This window comes from Seriola dumerili, unplaced genomic scaffold, assembly GCF_002260705.1.
Source record: "Seriola dumerili isolate Sdu_G_001 unplaced genomic scaffold, Sdu_1.0 BDQW01000258.1, whole genome shotgun sequence".
NCBI classification, from domain to species: domain Eukaryota; kingdom Metazoa; phylum Chordata; class Actinopteri; order Carangiformes; family Carangidae; genus Seriola; species Seriola dumerili.
This window is the reverse complement of record NW_019174513.1, coordinates 38,731-56,100: the sequence shown is the minus strand read 5'-3', so window position 1 is coordinate 56,100 and position 17,370 is coordinate 38,731. Positions and strand designations below refer to the sequence as shown.

Sequence of the window (17,370 nt, the reverse complement as noted above, 5' to 3'; positions counted from 1 at the left end):
ACAGTAAGCACCACAGAAAATAAAATTACTCAGGCATTGCAAGGCCTCCTTTGAAACCCTGAGCAAATGAAACAGACCCAGCTTTTGGGCAGTCCACGTCTAACATGGGAATAAGTAAGTACCTCTCGTTAACAATGCATTAATGTTGTAACTGCCTCACATTGTCAGTTTTGGTTCTGGTTATTTTGTTCTGCTGTTTACCTCCAACCTGTGGTCAGTGGTCCCTGGAGGCGGAACTGGCCGCTGCCGCTCCGGTGTTCCGCACGGTAGTTAATTAAAAGGCACACCTTGCAATCGAAGCACCGGAGAAGCAGGACAGGTGAGCTGTAGCTAAAATGAGTAATAACTATTTAGACAGATATGATTTACATGAAGAAGAACAAAGAACAAGTGATCGAAATTCAGCCTCGTTCGGTACAAGCAGCCTACGAGGTATGTTTTTGTTTGAAATTCATTTATACCGTAAAGATGTGTGTGTTATGCTGCATGCAGCCCGTTGTAGCTGTGGGGGGCATCATTTGTATACAGGACATACATACATGCATTTTTTTTTTTTTTTATTGTATATTTTATTTTTATTTTTTTCTCTCTTTCTTTAAACCCAGTTCTCACGGGTTGGTGTGGTACAGAAAATAACTATGACCTCGGGCTCCGTGTTTACTCCTCGAGGGCGCCAGTCAGCAGCGATCCATGGAGGAGAGGAGCCACCTACACAGCAGTGCAAGAAGAAGCAGCCCATGGGGAGATTCAGGTGCTCTAGCGTGAGTTCAGCTGCAACCACCAACTTTTAGTGTTCTGCACCAGAGACTGAGGCATCTTTGGTCACTGTCGTATGACAAGCTAATGTTGTTTACCCACCTTTTTCTAATGGAAGTTTATGGAAGTTCATTTGATATTGATGCTGTGTTGATATTGACATTGTGTTTACTGAGGGGTATGCTGAAAATATAGTGCATTTAAAGTGTGAATATGTTTGTTTGATTAATTGTCGCTTGTGGTGATTTAAGTTAGGAGTTATATCAAAATGAGATAACTACTCAACTAAGCTTAGGCCACATTAAACTTAAGTTGTATTACTGTAAGTGAGGTAATTACTCAGCTGAAGGCAATATTAGATTTAATCTAAACTAAAATAAACCAAGTAAAAAAGAGTTTGAGTTTTTTGCAGGTAAGCAATGCCTCAGAGAATCTGAATGCTGTTTATGAAGCGTTAAGGAGCATTGACATTCCTGATCATGACACACGTCGCAGATTAGACACCTGTGAAGCAGTGACAAGGACAATCATCGAGACTGCAGGAGGTTGTCTAAGCACAAGTAAGGGTGAAGGTCAAGGGGATGAAGAACTAGGTGGGAAAAGAACGGAGTCTGTAATCAAGTCCGCAGCCTCAGACAAGATAAGTATCATCTCTCACCGCACCAGGTCCTCCATTCATTCTCGAAGCTACTCAAAAATCAAATCCAGACATTCAAGTCAGTCCTCTTCCAAAAGACAAGACGCTGCTGCTGAAGTTGTCGCCAATGAAGCCACTTTAGAAGTATCGCAAGTGAAGAACGTAATATAGAAGAGTTTCGAAGCTGAAGCTGCCTATTTACGAGCCAAACAGGAAGCTGAAAATGAATAGAGATAACTAGAACTAGCAACTAGAGCTACTGGAGACGATTAAGAAGCTAAAGGCTGACAAGGCACGACGGCAAGTATATGAGCAAAGTGAATGCTCAGACGAAGAAATAAACGCTCCATCAATGCTCCTCCTCTGAGGGAGAAAGATGAAGCCAAACATGAAAGTAGCTTGTTTCAACACTGCTCCCCACCATAAGCTTTGACACATCCAAAGCAAGATGACAGCACAGCAGCCCTTTTTAGAACATTTGCAGAGTCCGTCAGTGCGAGACGTCCTCTTATACCTGAACATATAACATTCAGTGGTGACCCACTCAGATTCAACGACAGGAAAGTTTCCGACACTCATAAACAGGAAAAAACATACCAGCTGAAGAAAAGATATTCTATCTACGAATGTATGTGGGTGAACCTGCCAAGAAGGCCATCGAGAGCTACTTTCTGCTAGGCACAGAGTCAGCCTATCGCGCAGCATGGACTATCGGCGGAGAAAGATACGGCAATCTATTTCTCATCGCCAAAACTTTCAGGGACGAGCTCGATGCATGGCCCGAGATAAGCTCCAAAGGCAGTGTGGAACTTAAAGAACTTGCCGACTCCCTCTACAGCTGTGAGGCTGCCACGTCTCAGATGAAGGTCCTTGAAGTACTCGATGACTGCAATGAGAACCAGAAAATGCTTGTTAAACTTCCAGCTGACACCGAATCACATCCTGACCATGAATTCCACGATTATCTCTCCACCTTTTGGAAAGTATGTCGAGGAAGATCTTTACCTCCGCAAGAGATGGCGTCGAGTTCAGCTCTTAGCTAACAACTTCTGGACACGATGGAAGGAGTATCTCCTAAATCTCCAGCACGGACAGAAGTTCAAAGGTCAAGCGCATCTCCAAACATCTCCAAACCTCACATTGTCAGTTTTGGTTCTGTTTTTTTTCTTCTGCCGTTCACCTCCAACCTGTGGTTAGTGGTCCTTGAGGCGACACTGCCCGCTGCCGCTCCGGTGTTCCTCACTGTAGTTAATTAAAAGGCACACCTTGCAATCGAAGCACTGGAGAAGCAGGACAGATGAGCTGTAGCTAAAGTGAGTAACAACTATATAAAGAGATATGATTTACGTGAAGAAGACCAAAAAAGTCATTGAAATTCAGCCCCCTTTAGTATAAGCAGCCTACGAGGTATGTTTTTGTTTGAAATTCATTTATACTGCAAAGATGTGTGTGTGTGTTATGCTAAACGCTGCATGCAGCCCGTTGTAGCTGTGGGGACATAAATTATATACAGGACATGCATATATATATATATATATATATATATATATATATATACACACACACACATGCATTTTGTTTATTGTAAGCTTTATTTGTTTGTTTTTTCTCTTTAACCCAGTTCTCACGGGTTGGTGTGGTACAGAAAATAAACCCAGTTTTTAACTATGACCTCGGGCTTCGTGTTTACTACTGGAGGGAGCTATAAATGTAGTATATATGAGCCAAAACTTATAGCAGTGCGAAACCTTAAACAGACACGTGTTCTTTATCCCATCCACACAGCTCACACCGACACCTCTTGTAGATGAAAACAAAAAAAGGCTTTTATTGATTCAATGTCCCTCGTTCACAATGAAGTTGAAAATAGAACAGTTATACTGAAAAATGCGGCTCTAAAAGTCCACAGGTTAGTCCACAACACAGTTGGAAAAACTGTGCGGCTCCACTCTGCCACACTTTTTTCTTTTTTTCTTTTTTTACAGAGGCTTCTAACTGCCACAACTCTGATACGAAGCTCTATACTGCCACAAAGTGTCCTTAAGTGTCGGCAATCTATAGGCTACTAACACACTGAGTATTTATAACAGTGACACATAGACAAATATAATTGCAACACCAAAAGTAGAAACACAGGCAAACATAATAATGTAAATAATAAAAATAATATTCGACTGCAAATTTAATTTGAATCTCACATAATACTTTATTACTGTTAAATTACATTGCACTGAGAGTAATCATTAAGTTAAAAGAGCACTTAACAGCAAAATTAATCAAATCCAAGTATGGCTTCAAATCAAATTGATTTATTCAATGGCTTCTGTAAAAGAAACATTTAAGGCTTAAAACAAAAAGACTGTTGGATTCACAGTAACATACGAGCAGTAGAGACATACATAGATGTAAACAGAAGTGACATTAACAGTGTGTTTTTCTCAGTGTAAAGCAACCATTAACACTAGTAATAACAACAGTAACTATCAGCATGTGTACAAACAGTTGGATAATTTAAACAAGTGTGCATAGGCCTTTACATTGTTCAATAAATACTGATTGTCTGATGCTATTGCATAGCCACATAGCTCTGGTTTTGTTTTGGTCAAATCAACCATACTTACTATAGTCATTTACTATAGTCATTTTTCTACCCACATATAGCACTCATACATGCAGTAATACAGGATATACATTTAAGCTACACTTAGGTAAAGAGCACTGTGCCAGTAGTCTGATATGCACTATACTGTAAACAGGCAATGTGTGTTAGTGTGTGAAGGCAGTGTATTTGTCACTTCACCCTAATACTGTCTGGCGACAGTGATCCTGTCGCCGTCCACAGGCACTTTAATCACTGGCAGCACTACCTTGTTCTTAACCTTTCCTTTGGATGGACGTCATAGATTTTCAGAGCGTGCTGTCCAGAGTGTTGTAGTTGTCTTTGAAGTTCTTCAGCTCCAGGAAGTGTCTGGGCCTCTTGCTGCGCTGCTGCATTGTGGATATGAGGTAGGTGGTTTGGGTGGGGGAGGAGCAGGAGCTCGCAGGATCTGTGGTACTGGTCAGGTCTTTGGCTGCAGACTGGTGGTGCTGGCTCGGAGTGCTGCTGCTACTGCTGTGAGACTTCACACTGAAACAGCAGAGGGAGAAACAGATTGTCCCCAGTGTATAATTAACATTCCACATTGGGATTAGCTTAAAGGGAAAGCTGCAAGAAAGCACTTGGAGCTTGTGTTTGTGTTCTGTTTACTTACACAGAGGCCAGTTCAGTTAGAGCTTCCTGGTATTTTATAAACTCTGCTTCACCAAAAGCCTACAGTCAAAGACAGAAGTAAAAAAAAAAAAGCACATCAGTTAAGATATGCTTTACCAAATCCTGGACATAATATTCATACACTGCATCTACCCCTCAAAAGGATGACGATGTACATTTGTATGCATTCTCATCTGTCAACTGCATCATACAATACACACCAGGTTGGACTGTATAGTAAAAGGCACAATCATCATTCTAATCATAAGGATACCATATAAACATTAAGAGTTGGCCACAATGCAGAACTATATGCAGATATATGAAATCATGGGTGTTAGTGAACTCCATGGAACTATAACAATAACACAAAATATAATTTTTCAATTAACATTCTTTAATAACTATCATATATGTATATTGTAAATACTGTATATATGACTCTCAAAATCTTTAATTTTGACACAGGACAGCATAGCACAATATCACATTACTGCCCTAATGTGTTTGCTGAGATGATAAATTACAATATTGAGTTACTGAGTGCCTGTGGTACACAAACACACACAGCAGTACTGACCTCTGCCCCGTGGCGGGCTTTATTGTACCCATCCAGCACTGTGTCAACAAGGGAGCTCTGGCTGTCTCGGAACATGCAGTGGGAATTTCGTAGCTGCAGAAGCCAGGTCCGAAATCTTTTTCCCGTCACAGCAGTGGACGTCCCACCCAGTTCACGGAAGGGGAGATCTTTTGACAGAAATTACAAGTGGTACTGTAACAGTGCAGAGGGATTCAAGTGCTCTGATGGCAAAACAAAAGCAAACAGTGACAGGAATGCGTACCAGTGTCTCTAATGGCATCCAGTGCTCTCATCCTGTACAGGTAGTCATAGGAATCTGCAAAAAACACACACACACACACACACACACACACACACACTTCAGTACACAAGCATAAAAACAACTCGTGGATAGTTTCAGGACTGGAGTGTGTGTGCTCCTCTAACCAGTCTGTTCTCTCTGCTTTAGCCGGTCATCATCTAGGGACAGCAGGCGAGGCTCAAAGTGGATTTTCTGGACCTGGCACAGTCTGGCTTCAATTTCTTGTCTCAACTCCTACAGCACAGACACAACACTTCAGTAAATGCACAAGCAAAACCAAGCTAACAAAAATCATAGTTATGACATTGTGGTGTCTGACTTACTTTAGGTGCATTGTGACCTAGGGGAACATGTGGTCCTCTCCGAGACTTCATAGCAAACCGCATGATTTGTCTTTTGACAAAAATGAACAGTAAAACAAACACCTGGAGGACAGTCAAGAAATTGCCCAAGCATTACTAGAGGCTAAAATTATATTCTTAAGGACATTAGAATGAACATCAAAATCACTTTTAAACATCTTGATGGAGTATTAAGTAACACAGAAATCAATAAAAGGGTAGTAGTTTAAGAGGTTATTTTGGAAACTTGCATTTTATTTACAGAAAATACTGTATAACTAAGTATACATAGTGTAGTGTGGAGTATGACTCAACACCAGTCATTCCTGCATTCCTATAAGGAAAAATGACGATTGTGTCTGAACTTCACAATTTACTATTTCTGTTCTGCATCCACCACAGCAAACATTAAATACCTCAATTACTTTTAAGTGACAGCAATAATCAATAATGAAGCAATAAGAAAAACATGTTGCTGCAGAGCATAAACCACTAAACCATACATATATTTGCTACATAATAAGTTTTACGTGCTGAAATTGAGCCAGAGCAGCTGTAAAATACTGTAATTGGATCAAATCACCCTCTGTTTATCTGATAGTTTGTCTTTTGAGATCTTTAACTCACATTTAGATTGTTGTTATCGTGAGTTTAAACTTCAGCTTGATGTAGCCATCAGACAGGAACAAAACATTGATGACAAAGTGAAACAGACTCACCAGACTTCCGTAGGCCATTACAAGCACCACATTGATGCTTGAGAGCAGGGAATCATTCCGCATTTTGAAACTGCCTTTTCACTAAACTATCAAACAATGACGCCAGCTACACGACAGCTCAGACTCAGTCCAACAGTTTGTAAAGCACACGGTTACATTTACGTGCTCGTTTTCACAACACATGGAGCTAACGTTAAACGAGAGACAGAACAAAGGGAAGTTAAGTAAAGTGCTTATTGTTGTTACATGTCACTCCCTGGTTTGTTGACTTCCGCGGTAGTCACATGACCGGTACGGACAGGGTGACGTCAGGTCTGACGTTTCTCTGTCCTCTTCTGCCCTCTGGTGCTGATATTGACTTCAGTACGACACGGCAAACAACACAAACAGTATCGATAAAGAAACGCTAAACTGACAGAAAACAAAGGCTAGATAACCATATATTATCCAGCTCTAACAGAAAAGATAAAAACCTTTACATGGCCCAATTCTTTCAGTCCATTTTTGCTTTGCTTGAAACTGAATTGCCTGTACTCTTTTTATATCAACTGTGAACTACTGATTAAATATCATATCACATGGTTTCTAAATCCTACACCCTAAAGAATTAATTTACCACCAGTGTGTCAGTGTGAGCAAGACAGTGATTTGCATACATCCTGCAGAGACACTGAGTGCCATTCTTCTGTTAGGAACAAGGGTGGGAGTCTGTGGAGCTGTGCTGTAGCTATTTACCCCTACTCACACACTAATCTCTGTCCTGGGAAGACCATGCAACCTACCAGTCATCTGTCTGTATAAGGCCTTACATTGATTGGACTCATAGGACTGTCAGACTTGGCTTCAGATATGCCTCAGTGTGTTCTGCCTTTTGACAAACAGAGACATCTCTCATTACCATTGCAGAATGCTGATGTGGTAACCACAGTTTCCTCTGTCTCAACAGAAGACAGTAGCAGGTGCATGCAAAAAGCAGCAGTAAGATGGTGAGCCTCTACATGAGAAATGAAAACAGTAAGTGCTGTTTTTTGTTTTTTATTTCGTATATCTATGTCTGCTTTTTTTTAGTCTGCTTTCTCCTTGTACATGTGATTCAATGGCTGTTTGTTCACCTTCCCACTCTGCAGAATTCAGTATTCTCACAAACAATACTTCTTCTTCTTCTACAGTGTGGATGAAACCTATCAGCAATCTCTGACATGTTTTCCCTTCAGTTGGCATTACACTCCCTTAAAACTCTCAACAAGTGTGTCTGCACCAGAGCTCTGTATTTTGAACATATGTCATACGAGAGGTGCACTTTTAACAACATTTATCCCTGTTGGTATTTCTGAGTCTACATGAACTCTTTGTGGTCTCTGGTCCCAATTAAAGGTGCTCTGTTATTATGTATTTTGATACCTGCTCAGCCCAGATGATTAGACTCAGGTTTGCCTGAGGTGGGGTGATATTATAAGCCTGTGTTGGGAAATGTCATTCTTGTTCTGTTTCACACAGCTATCTAAACTGTGTCTCTTCTCCCTTGAGCTATGAAATGCTGATGTCACACATTATATGCCGAGAGATGGAGTTTGAAATAGTAGGGTGTGTTTGTGTGTGTGTGTGTGTGTGTGTGTGTGTGTGTGTGTGTGTGTGTGTGTGTGTGTGTGTGTGTGTGTGTGTGTGTGTGCGCACTCCCTGTTGAGACGTTTAGTGGGTGACACATTGAACTGTAGTCAGGAATGCTACCCTGTGAGAAGACGGAAAGAGGGAGAAAACAACAATGGGAGGGGGAGGAGAGAGACAGACAGAGAGAGAGAGAGAGAAAGAGAGAGAGGACAAGAGGATAAACCAGTGTGGCGGGTTTGCGTCACTGTACACAGTCCATCATGCAAAGCTGATGGAGAGAGAAAAAGACAGAGAGAGAGGCGTTAGGAGCTGATGTCACTCCAGAGCGCTGCCTGCATTATGACCCCGTGTCAACACAGTGGTCTAGGACAGAGGTTGCTCTTAGAGAAGGTAAGGTGCATGTGTTTGTGGATGTGTGAATGGATCAAATAGCTAATTTGTAATTAGAGTAACTGTGTGTATTCTTTCCTAATGCCTGGGTACATGTGTGTCTTTCTCGATGTTCAGTGGGACTTTAAAATAAACGGGGCCATGTTGCCCAGGTTACCCAGATGGGAGGCTTTGTGACCTAGCAGAACAGGTGTTTCTGTAAACCGACACTCAGACTCACCTGTGTTGGAAAGCACCACAGAGACGGTCTCCCGAAGTTACACATTGTAACCTAGATTTCATAAAAAATCTGCTTCATATAATTATACAGGCAGCGCTCATCTAATTCCCTGGTCCTACTGTATTTGTGCAGTAAATCTACATCTTGCAGTATTTATGTTTAATGTCAATAGAGATGATTGGATCCTGATTCTGACTTGATGAATGATCAAAGACAGTTTCACTGCAGTGTGTGGCTGTATAGTCAGATAACCCTGATGAGCCATTGTCCATCAGTAACATTATCTTTCTCTCACTAGGCTGTATGTAAATGAAAGTAACTTTGTCCTCATCTTTTTCCATCTAATCTGATCACTTCATGTGAATCCACTGTTACAAGGTTTCAATCAGTTGCTGCCTCTCTTTGACTCTGTGTGACTGATACATGCTGCACAGAGACTGAATGTGGCACTTTAATACATTGTTTTTGCTAAGTGGATTGCTGTTAGGTGAGTTTTTCCAGTTTTTGGTTCAGGCTGAGCCAACGTTGACAGGGAGTCATGAGTATGTTTCTTGTGTAAACAGCCGTTATAATATGTGTGTACAACAAAGAGACCTATCTGAGTCCTGTTGTTCTGTGAATGGACTTATTGAGTCAGTGGGAGGGGAGTGTTCGGAGGGCAGAATGACATAACTGACAGGGGGTTTGGAGTGAGCATACTGTAGTGCTTTTGGGTCTCTCTTTTGTTCCATTTTTTTCTTATCCCCTTTAATTGTTTTTCATGATTTTCATATCTACTCCATTCACTATCAACTTCATGCTTCACTGTGACATATTGTGTTCATTGTCCTCCACCACTCTGTGGTTCTGCTTGACCATTTTGAGCAGCTAGAGCGACCACAATCCACATATCACAACATTCCAGCTCAATCCTGTTCTGCGGATGGAAATTTGTACGTTTTTATGCTTGGCAGGCGATGGGAGCTGTTCGCTGAGGTCGTGCTGGGGAACTGAAGACTCCTGAGGACAAGAAAGCAGGAAGAGGAGCCAAGAGAAGTTATCACTTCTAGACCACAGAATCATCAACAGCACTGAAATATCAAACTTTTTAATGTATTATTTGCTTCTGTGCAAGGAACTAATGAGAGGACTGCAACTGTGCCACTGTTTCACTGTCTTTTACAGTCTCGAGACTGCAGCTTTTAGATGAACTGCTTCCAGAGTGCTCTCTAAAAGACAGTTGCTTGGAATCGCTTAAATATCAAGTTCACTCTTCCGCTCTCTTTTTGGGATTTGGCACTTGACAGGAGATCATTAACTTTGTTTACTCTCAGACAATGGACTTGTCCTTGCTTCCTACTCCAGTGAGTGAGCGCAACAAGCAGAGGACAGGAGCACGCTTCACTGTCCGCTCGGCTAACTCTCCCTCATACAGTCTCACTCGCAGGCCAGGTGTTAGGGAACACAGATGTGTTTCTGTGGAGGAGAGGGAGGGTGCTGAAGAAGCTGGAGAAAAAGAGAGGTATGGCACAAACGCAGACACAAATGGTACGCGTAAAGAGGAGGACAGAATCGCAGGATATCAAGCCAGGACTGGGTGTCGCAGCAGTGTCAAAGGTCAGAGTGAGGAGAAGGAAATGCCAGGCCATGAAATGTCCCCCAAGCTGAACCAGAATGACATAGGAGACAAAATGATCACAGGCGGTGGCAGAAGTGAAAACCCTGCATTTGAAAGCCAGGGCAGGGCAGAGGCGAGGAGATACGACTGGCTAAGTAGAAGTAAGAGTTTAGATTGGAGAACGGAAGCAAGAAGCAGAGCTGAAAAAAGAGGAGAGGACTTCAATAAACAGGCTGGAGGCTTGGATGAAAGAAGGACAGGAGCTGAAGGTGTGAGGGGCAGGGTGATGTCTTCGATACATGCCAATAACTCTTCAGGCACAAGTCATGTTGACAGAGAGAGTAGCCCAGTGGGTCACACAAGCCAGACTTTGGACAGGGCCAGCAGGGGTCATTCTCTCCCCTCCAGGTTTAGGTCACAGTCTGGTCCAGGCACAGAGATAGCTACTTTTGAGCCCATAGCAGGTCAGAGCATCCTCGAGCGGATAGAAAAACTCTATGGGTCTGCTGGTTTTGGTAAAGATGAGAATTACAGCAAAATTAGGGACCTCCCTACCCCTGTAACAACCAAAGACTCCCTTATTTTGTCACAGCAGAGGTCATTTGAGAGGGCAGCGGGGGCAGCCTTGCCCAGGCTTTTCTTATCAGGAGAGAAAAATAGCCTCAGTCCAGTGCAAAGCGGGAAATCAATCACCTGGACTTCTCAAAAACTTACCTTAGGCTCTGACAGTTCAGTTTCTCCAGGAAGAAGCAGGAGATCGTCAGGAGAACAGGGGCAGGGAAAGATCCAGGGCAGGTATTCAGAGGACGGTGGAGTGAACTGGCGGAAAGGGTTCACGGAAATAGGCACAAGGTCTCTGGATAGAGCAAGGAGTAGGAACACGGTAGCAGCTCAGATTAGATCTGCCAGGGCTGCAGGAGGGATTACTGCACCTCCAGAGACTAAAACCTTCCTAGCACGCGAGACATCAGTTTCTCTCAAAGATTCATCCGAATTCACACAAAGAAGATCAAATGAAAGTAAGGATCAGGACAGGGCCAACCATCGAGAGGAAAAGGCTGAGACTAATGGAATGAATGGGGCAAAAGAGACAGATGATGGCACAAAAGAAAAAGATGAAATGAGGGGTGGTAGCACTGACGAAGATGTGTTTGAGTCAAATCCAAAAAATATTACACTGAAAACAACAGAGAGGAAGAAGTTCTCAGAGATGTTATCGGTGCCCTCTGCAGCCAGTGTGAGAAATAAGATCAGTCAGTTTGAGGCTCTGTCACAGAGAGCTCAGGGTTTGGCAACGGGACAGGTCCTGATGCCCAGGAGGGCCTTATCTGTGCCAACGCAACTCAGCAGGGCCCATGATGGAGTGAAGAAGAGTGGGTCAGCAAAAGCAATAGGTGGATTGAGGGACAAGTGGGAGGGAATGAAAGAGGGAGGGGAGGGAGGTGATCATTCTGAAGAGAAAAAGACAGCAGCCGGAAAGAAGGCAGTGTCGGAACGGTCTTTATCATTGGACGAGGTTGGACTGACATTGAGGAGGAAAGAAGGAGAAGGGAATGATTTGGCTGAGAATGGAAGGAAAGGTAACAACTGTGCTGAAGATTTTGGTAAATATTCCAGACTCAAGGGTACACTTGAAATCCCTCTAAACGGAGGAGCTCAAAAATGCCGTGGAAACTTTTACATAGATGAGACAGATTTCTCCAAACTCTCAAGCCCTGAGGAAGCAAGTGAGAAAGATATGACAGCCGACGATACACCATCCTCGCTACCGTCTAATTCCAGTGGCACCTCCTCTAATGTGCAGAAAATGACACCCTCTGGGATTACTTCAACTGTTAGTGATGATGACAAGACTCCAACAAATACCCCTGGCCATTCGCCCTTTCATTCACCTACCGCACTACTGGAAAATGCCTCTCCCATTGTCACACAAGCAGCCAAAACTCAAGATCCAGACTCCCCACCTCTCCCTCGTCCCCTTGCCACCTCCTCCCACAGCAACCTCCCTCATCTCATCTCTCCAGATGTCAAGACAGCCTACCAGAAGGGGAAGAAACAGGTATTAGACCTGGATGCTTGGGTAGCTGGCTTGAGCTCAGAGATTAAAGTCTGGAATGATGATGAAGATGATGACGAGGATGATGATGAAAGTACGCAGAAGGATGAGGATTCAAACTATGATTCAGACTCTGGAGAGTCCTCGGTGACCATCACCAGTAACATGAGCCAGTCAGATCGTAGGAGCTTCTGTGTCAGGTGGGTTCTTGAGAAATGGTCGGATATCTGGTTTGACAGAGGTAATCATTTAATAATTAATCTAATTGATTCGTTTTTCTCTCAATACTCTCCTCTCATTCCCCGTAGTCTTTCAGAACTGTGTAACTTTGCTGGAGTTGACTACGAGTCAGAGAATGACAACGATGAGTGGCAGTCAGCAGGTGGGCGGACTGCCTCTCTGAGCTCAGACGTGTCTGCCCTCTCATATGTGTCTGTGATGCCCAGTGAGGAGCTTGACAGGCTGCTGGAGGATGTCAGGAGCCTGGGGGACAACACCCTGCAGGTACAAACAGCTGGACACAAGTAACTTTTTACATGCTTTGCTGTTTTGTTTTTGTGGTATGGACCCAGGTTATCATTACCATAAGTTAGGTCACTTTTCCCATGTTATTCTATCTGTCTTTCTTTCTGATTGTTGGTGCACTGGTCATTCCAATGGCCCGTCTTTGCCTGGCATTAACCCGTGATTAGACATTCACTCACAGGAATACATTACATCTGGTATTGATGTTGTGATACATATTGCTACTGATTAGGTTTTGGGCCTGTGTAGTGACTATTTGCTACCCTTAAAAATCTACTTAGTTTCTGCTTTTGCTTTAGATTTAGTAATGATTCATGTTTCCAATGAAATGCCCTGTTTGTAGATAAGGTTTATTATACAGCTCGTCATAGATCATCAGCTGCTATCTGTCTGATATTGTGCATAGTTTCCTTTTCACATGAAATAAACCAAATATGAACCAATATGTTCCACGAAAAGCACAAACTACAAAATCGGGCATATACACCACAAAGTCTTGGGGCATAGAGTGGTATGAGCGAGGTCAAAAACTTGTATGCTTCTCAAACTGAAAGCAGCTACACCTGAACGTGATTACCTTGACCCCCTTAACTTTTATCTCTTTCATTTATCTCAATTCAATGGTGCTCTGCCTGGTGGTCAGATATGTAAATACAAATACATACGAATGTATACATAGGCCTGAAAATGGCTCCTACAAGGCCTAAAAAAAATATACAAAGTTCATTCTGAGCTAAGGTTACTCTGGATCCTCTATCTTTAGAGTCCAAGGTTCAAACTAGCCTAACCTTTATTGCATGTCATCTCCATCTCTTTTTTTCATTTTTGCTGTTTATGCATTTTCTCATTTTGCCTACCATTTCTCTTGCAGGACTATGATGATGTGCAGGTGGTGGTTCTTCATAAAGAGGTGGGAGTGGGACTGGGCTTCAGTCTGGCAGGAGGCGTGGACCAGAACAAGCCAGTCACTGTAAGGAAGAGCCTCCTTTCTTTCTCTCTCCGGAGAATATTTCACAACGTTGTCCTCAGTGTCTTCATTAGTCTCCTGATGTCTTCTCCTCAGGTCCATAAGGTTTTTCACTCAGGCGTGGCAGCTCAGGAAGGCTCCATAAGGGAAGGGGACCAGGTGCTGTCAATCAACGGCACAGCGTTGCAATGCCACGCCCACTGGGAGGCTCTGAGGGTGCTGAGAAGGGCGAAGACTCGTGAGATGGGAGTGGTGGTCCTGAGGAGGGGATGTGCTAACAGCGTCTCTAATAGTGGAGTGCAGACAAATAATCAGGGACCAACACAGACTCAGTTCACTGAGACAGGTGAGATGTCTAACTTCACCGGGGCTCTGAAAAGACATTAGTCGTACATCTGCAGCAGTTCGAAGTGAGACGCTGTATCTGTGTTTTTCCACTCCTCAGGTCAGAATGTGTGCGTGTGTCTGGAGAAGAAGAGCAGGGATCTGGGCTTCAGTCTGGAGGGAGGTGTAGGCTCCAGTCAAGGGAACAGACCGCTCACTGTACAGAAGATCTTCCAGGGTGAGAACTGATATCTCCACGGAAATATGTAGAAATTTGAGCATCACTATGGATGCGGATGAGATGAGAAATAGTTTGTTTAAATGTGCAATATAGATCATTTTTTCCTATCTACAGTACAATTTCAGGTTTTTATTAAATTACAATAATAATTTCTATGGTGATATCAGATATTTTCTCATATATTTTACATACCTTGAAAGAAAAAGTTTGTTTTTGGCTAATCCAACAAATTAAGTACCTGAAATAAATCTACCTGATCACATCGGTGGAAAGTCATTCTGAACTGATTTGTAACGTTGTCCACAACTACCTCAACACCCGGATATCTGATGGTTGATGCAGCTATATCCCCTCATCGTATATATTGTATACAATATTTTTAACTAATGTTTTAGAGAGAACAAATATCTGTTGTAAATTTCAGCAAAATAATGGCACTAATGACTTTAAGTTGCAAAGATTCTCGATAGATAAACAGAATACAAGAGCATACCAGTTTTGTTCATATAAGAATTCATGCTTGTCAGAATTAAGACTTGATTCTGAAATTATACACACATACGACCTTTTAAACATAACAGTTTTCACTTAAACTCTCTTTGTACACATTTTTACATTTACATTACAGCCATTTATTGAATGCTCCTGTTCTGTGTTGTCCCTTCAGGCGGTCCAGTCGACAAGGTGTGTCCTGGTGATGAGGTTCTAGAGATTGAAGGTGTGAGCATGGTGGGGATGAGGCGCCTGGAAGCCTGGACTTTGATCAGAAAGCTCCCCCCCGGGCCTGTGGACGTAATACTACATCGCCCTCTAAAACATCTGGAAACATGAAGATTATGGCAAATGCTTTGCACACAGTAAAGTTCAGGGAATGATGATGAACAAGAGACTAAAAGCCATAAGTGAGAGACAGCGTTGCCTGTAGTGGCTAAGAACATGACATAAATTAACTGGGACATTTGTTTACACATAGTCATTATAACAAAGCCCAAAAGGAAACATAATCTCTCACACGTGTGTATTTTTTTCACTTCTCTCTTTTACAGGATTACATCTACCTCATGACCTGGGTTATTTCTGTATAATAATTAAAATGCACTGATGGCTCATACGTTTAGTAAATACAACAACTTTTATACTATTACTTCGATCAGTTAAAAATTAATAATGTGGCAAATAGTAAATAAAAACACTCTTTGTAACATATTGTGAATATATGTCATCTGCATTTAGAGTTTATTTTCCTTTTTAATAAATCCTAACAAATTGATGCTTGTTATTCTTATGTCCAGCAGAGGGAGACAGAAAAGATAGATTGACTCCCTCTATTAGTTCCCAGAAATAAAAACCCTGGGGACAAAACTGCAGGGTAAAGGTATCTGTTGTTTTTACACATCATCAAACTGTTATACCTCTCAAACGTAGATGTGATTAGATAAGATGCAACCGTATAGCTTTACAGTCTCCACATACCATGTCAAGGTTTATGTTGTGGAGGGATAATCATTACCTCACTTTTACTTATTTCCCCAAACACAAAATGTAGCTGACCAGTTTGTTTTCAGATGAAACAGCTTTTCAGCTGTGAGGATGCAGGACTACAGGAACTAAGTATATCATGTGGCCATTGTGTGCTTTGTATTTTATCTGATTTTTTTCGTGACATAGTCATGTGCCTCTCTGAAATTTATCAGCAATAACACGAGTCTTTACTCCTACACAGTGATTATTTGTCTTATATAATCCATCAACAGTCCAGAGTTCAATGAGAGGGGTTATCGTGACATCCAGCTTCCCAAGGATAAGAGGGGCTTCCCTATCAACCACCTTACCTAATGCTCCCCACAAAATGTTTCAACACACCAGTTATAATGTAAGTGGTCCATTCATAAATGAGAGATCATTTACTGGTTTTGGCAATCTTAATTTCCACTCTCCATTCATAGAACATCCTACTATAAACATATCAAGTATTTTTGAGACTGATTGGCTTAAAGAAACGTGTATTTAGATTAACAGCAATCTGATAATGATAAATGAATGATGATGATCAATTTAAGACTACATTTGATATTAATGGCAATTTTTTCATGGATCACTTTGAGGTATCTCCCTGCATAGGTTTCTGAGTTATAAACATAAACTCATAAAACCCCAGCTGGATATAAACACAGTGATGTGTAGTTTTTCACTCCAAAACAATACTTCTGAATAAGATGTATTCTTGGACAATACAATATTTATGAAAAAGATACATTTTAATATTGTTAAAACCAAATGTGTTAAGCTTTCATTTTGTTGTTCTTTTCAAAAACATTATTGATGTATACTGGTTCTTTGGGAATAAACATAAACATACACCAAAAGCTTGTATGCACATAGTAGAATATGCACCATTAATTTGCTGTGCATATAATGTGATGAGAGTAGTCATAGTGTAAATCTCTGGCTGTGCTGATTTGATAGGATAGCTGCCAAAATAAACGATTACAGATGTTTATTTGCCATAAACATAAACACCATTTCATGAGAGCAGTCTATAGATTTCTGCAATATGTATACTCTGTGGCTTATTGCCCTCTGTCAGTGCTGTCAACACATAATCTGACTGTTTATGACCTCTATTCATATAAGCAACCGCTAACAGCTGAGACACATTACAGCCAATCCGGAGATGACACAAACCAATAAATGAGTAATAGTGTTTGGTCAGCTGAGGAGGAAGAGACGTGGAGAGGTGGGTTACAGTGCAGAGGGCCTCAGATGCTCAGGTGGACATTCGGCACTGTCGTCACGAAAATCATCTGGTCCTGAACAGACAGACAGACACACAGACAGCTGGTCTGTCTGACCACAGA

The 17,370-nt window shown here is 41.9% G+C and overlaps 2 protein-coding genes across 3 annotated transcripts; one reads left to right on the top strand and one right to left on the bottom strand.

The window, feature by feature from the left end:
• Positions 1 to 3,242: 3,242 nt before the first annotated feature.
• LOC111230144 (uncharacterized protein C1orf43 homolog) lies at positions 3,243 to 6,845 on the bottom strand. Of its 2 annotated transcripts, none has more exons than XM_022756747.1 (7): positions 6,585 to 6,845; positions 5,848 to 5,949; positions 5,650 to 5,758; positions 5,486 to 5,539; positions 5,224 to 5,390; positions 4,645 to 4,703; positions 3,243 to 4,520 (listed from the first exon to the last, which is right to left on the bottom strand). In XM_022756747.1, exons 1-7 carry the CDS (start codon positions 6,645 to 6,647, stop codon positions 4,301 to 4,303), a joined length of 774 nt encoding a protein of 257 aa, XP_022612468.1. In that variant the 5' UTR covers positions 6,648 to 6,845; the 3' UTR covers positions 3,243 to 4,300. The 2 variants fall into 2 exon arrangements, with proteins under 2 accessions (XP_022612468.1, XP_022612469.1); XM_022756748.1 differs by having other exon boundaries at positions 5,848 to 5,917.
• A 1,609-nt stretch (positions 6,846 to 8,454) lies between these two features.
• On the top strand, positions 8,455 to 15,724 carry LOC111230121. The gene is made up of 7 exons (XM_022756708.1): positions 8,455 to 8,582; positions 9,756 to 12,655; positions 12,764 to 12,959; positions 13,852 to 13,950; positions 14,044 to 14,293; positions 14,393 to 14,509; positions 15,180 to 15,724. Exons 2-7 carry the CDS (start codon positions 10,119 to 10,121, stop codon positions 15,341 to 15,343), a joined length of 3,363 nt encoding a protein of 1,120 aa, XP_022612429.1. The 5' UTR covers positions 8,455 to 8,582; positions 9,756 to 10,118; the 3' UTR covers positions 15,344 to 15,724.
• The last annotated feature ends 1,646 nt before the right edge of the window (positions 15,725 to 17,370 follow it).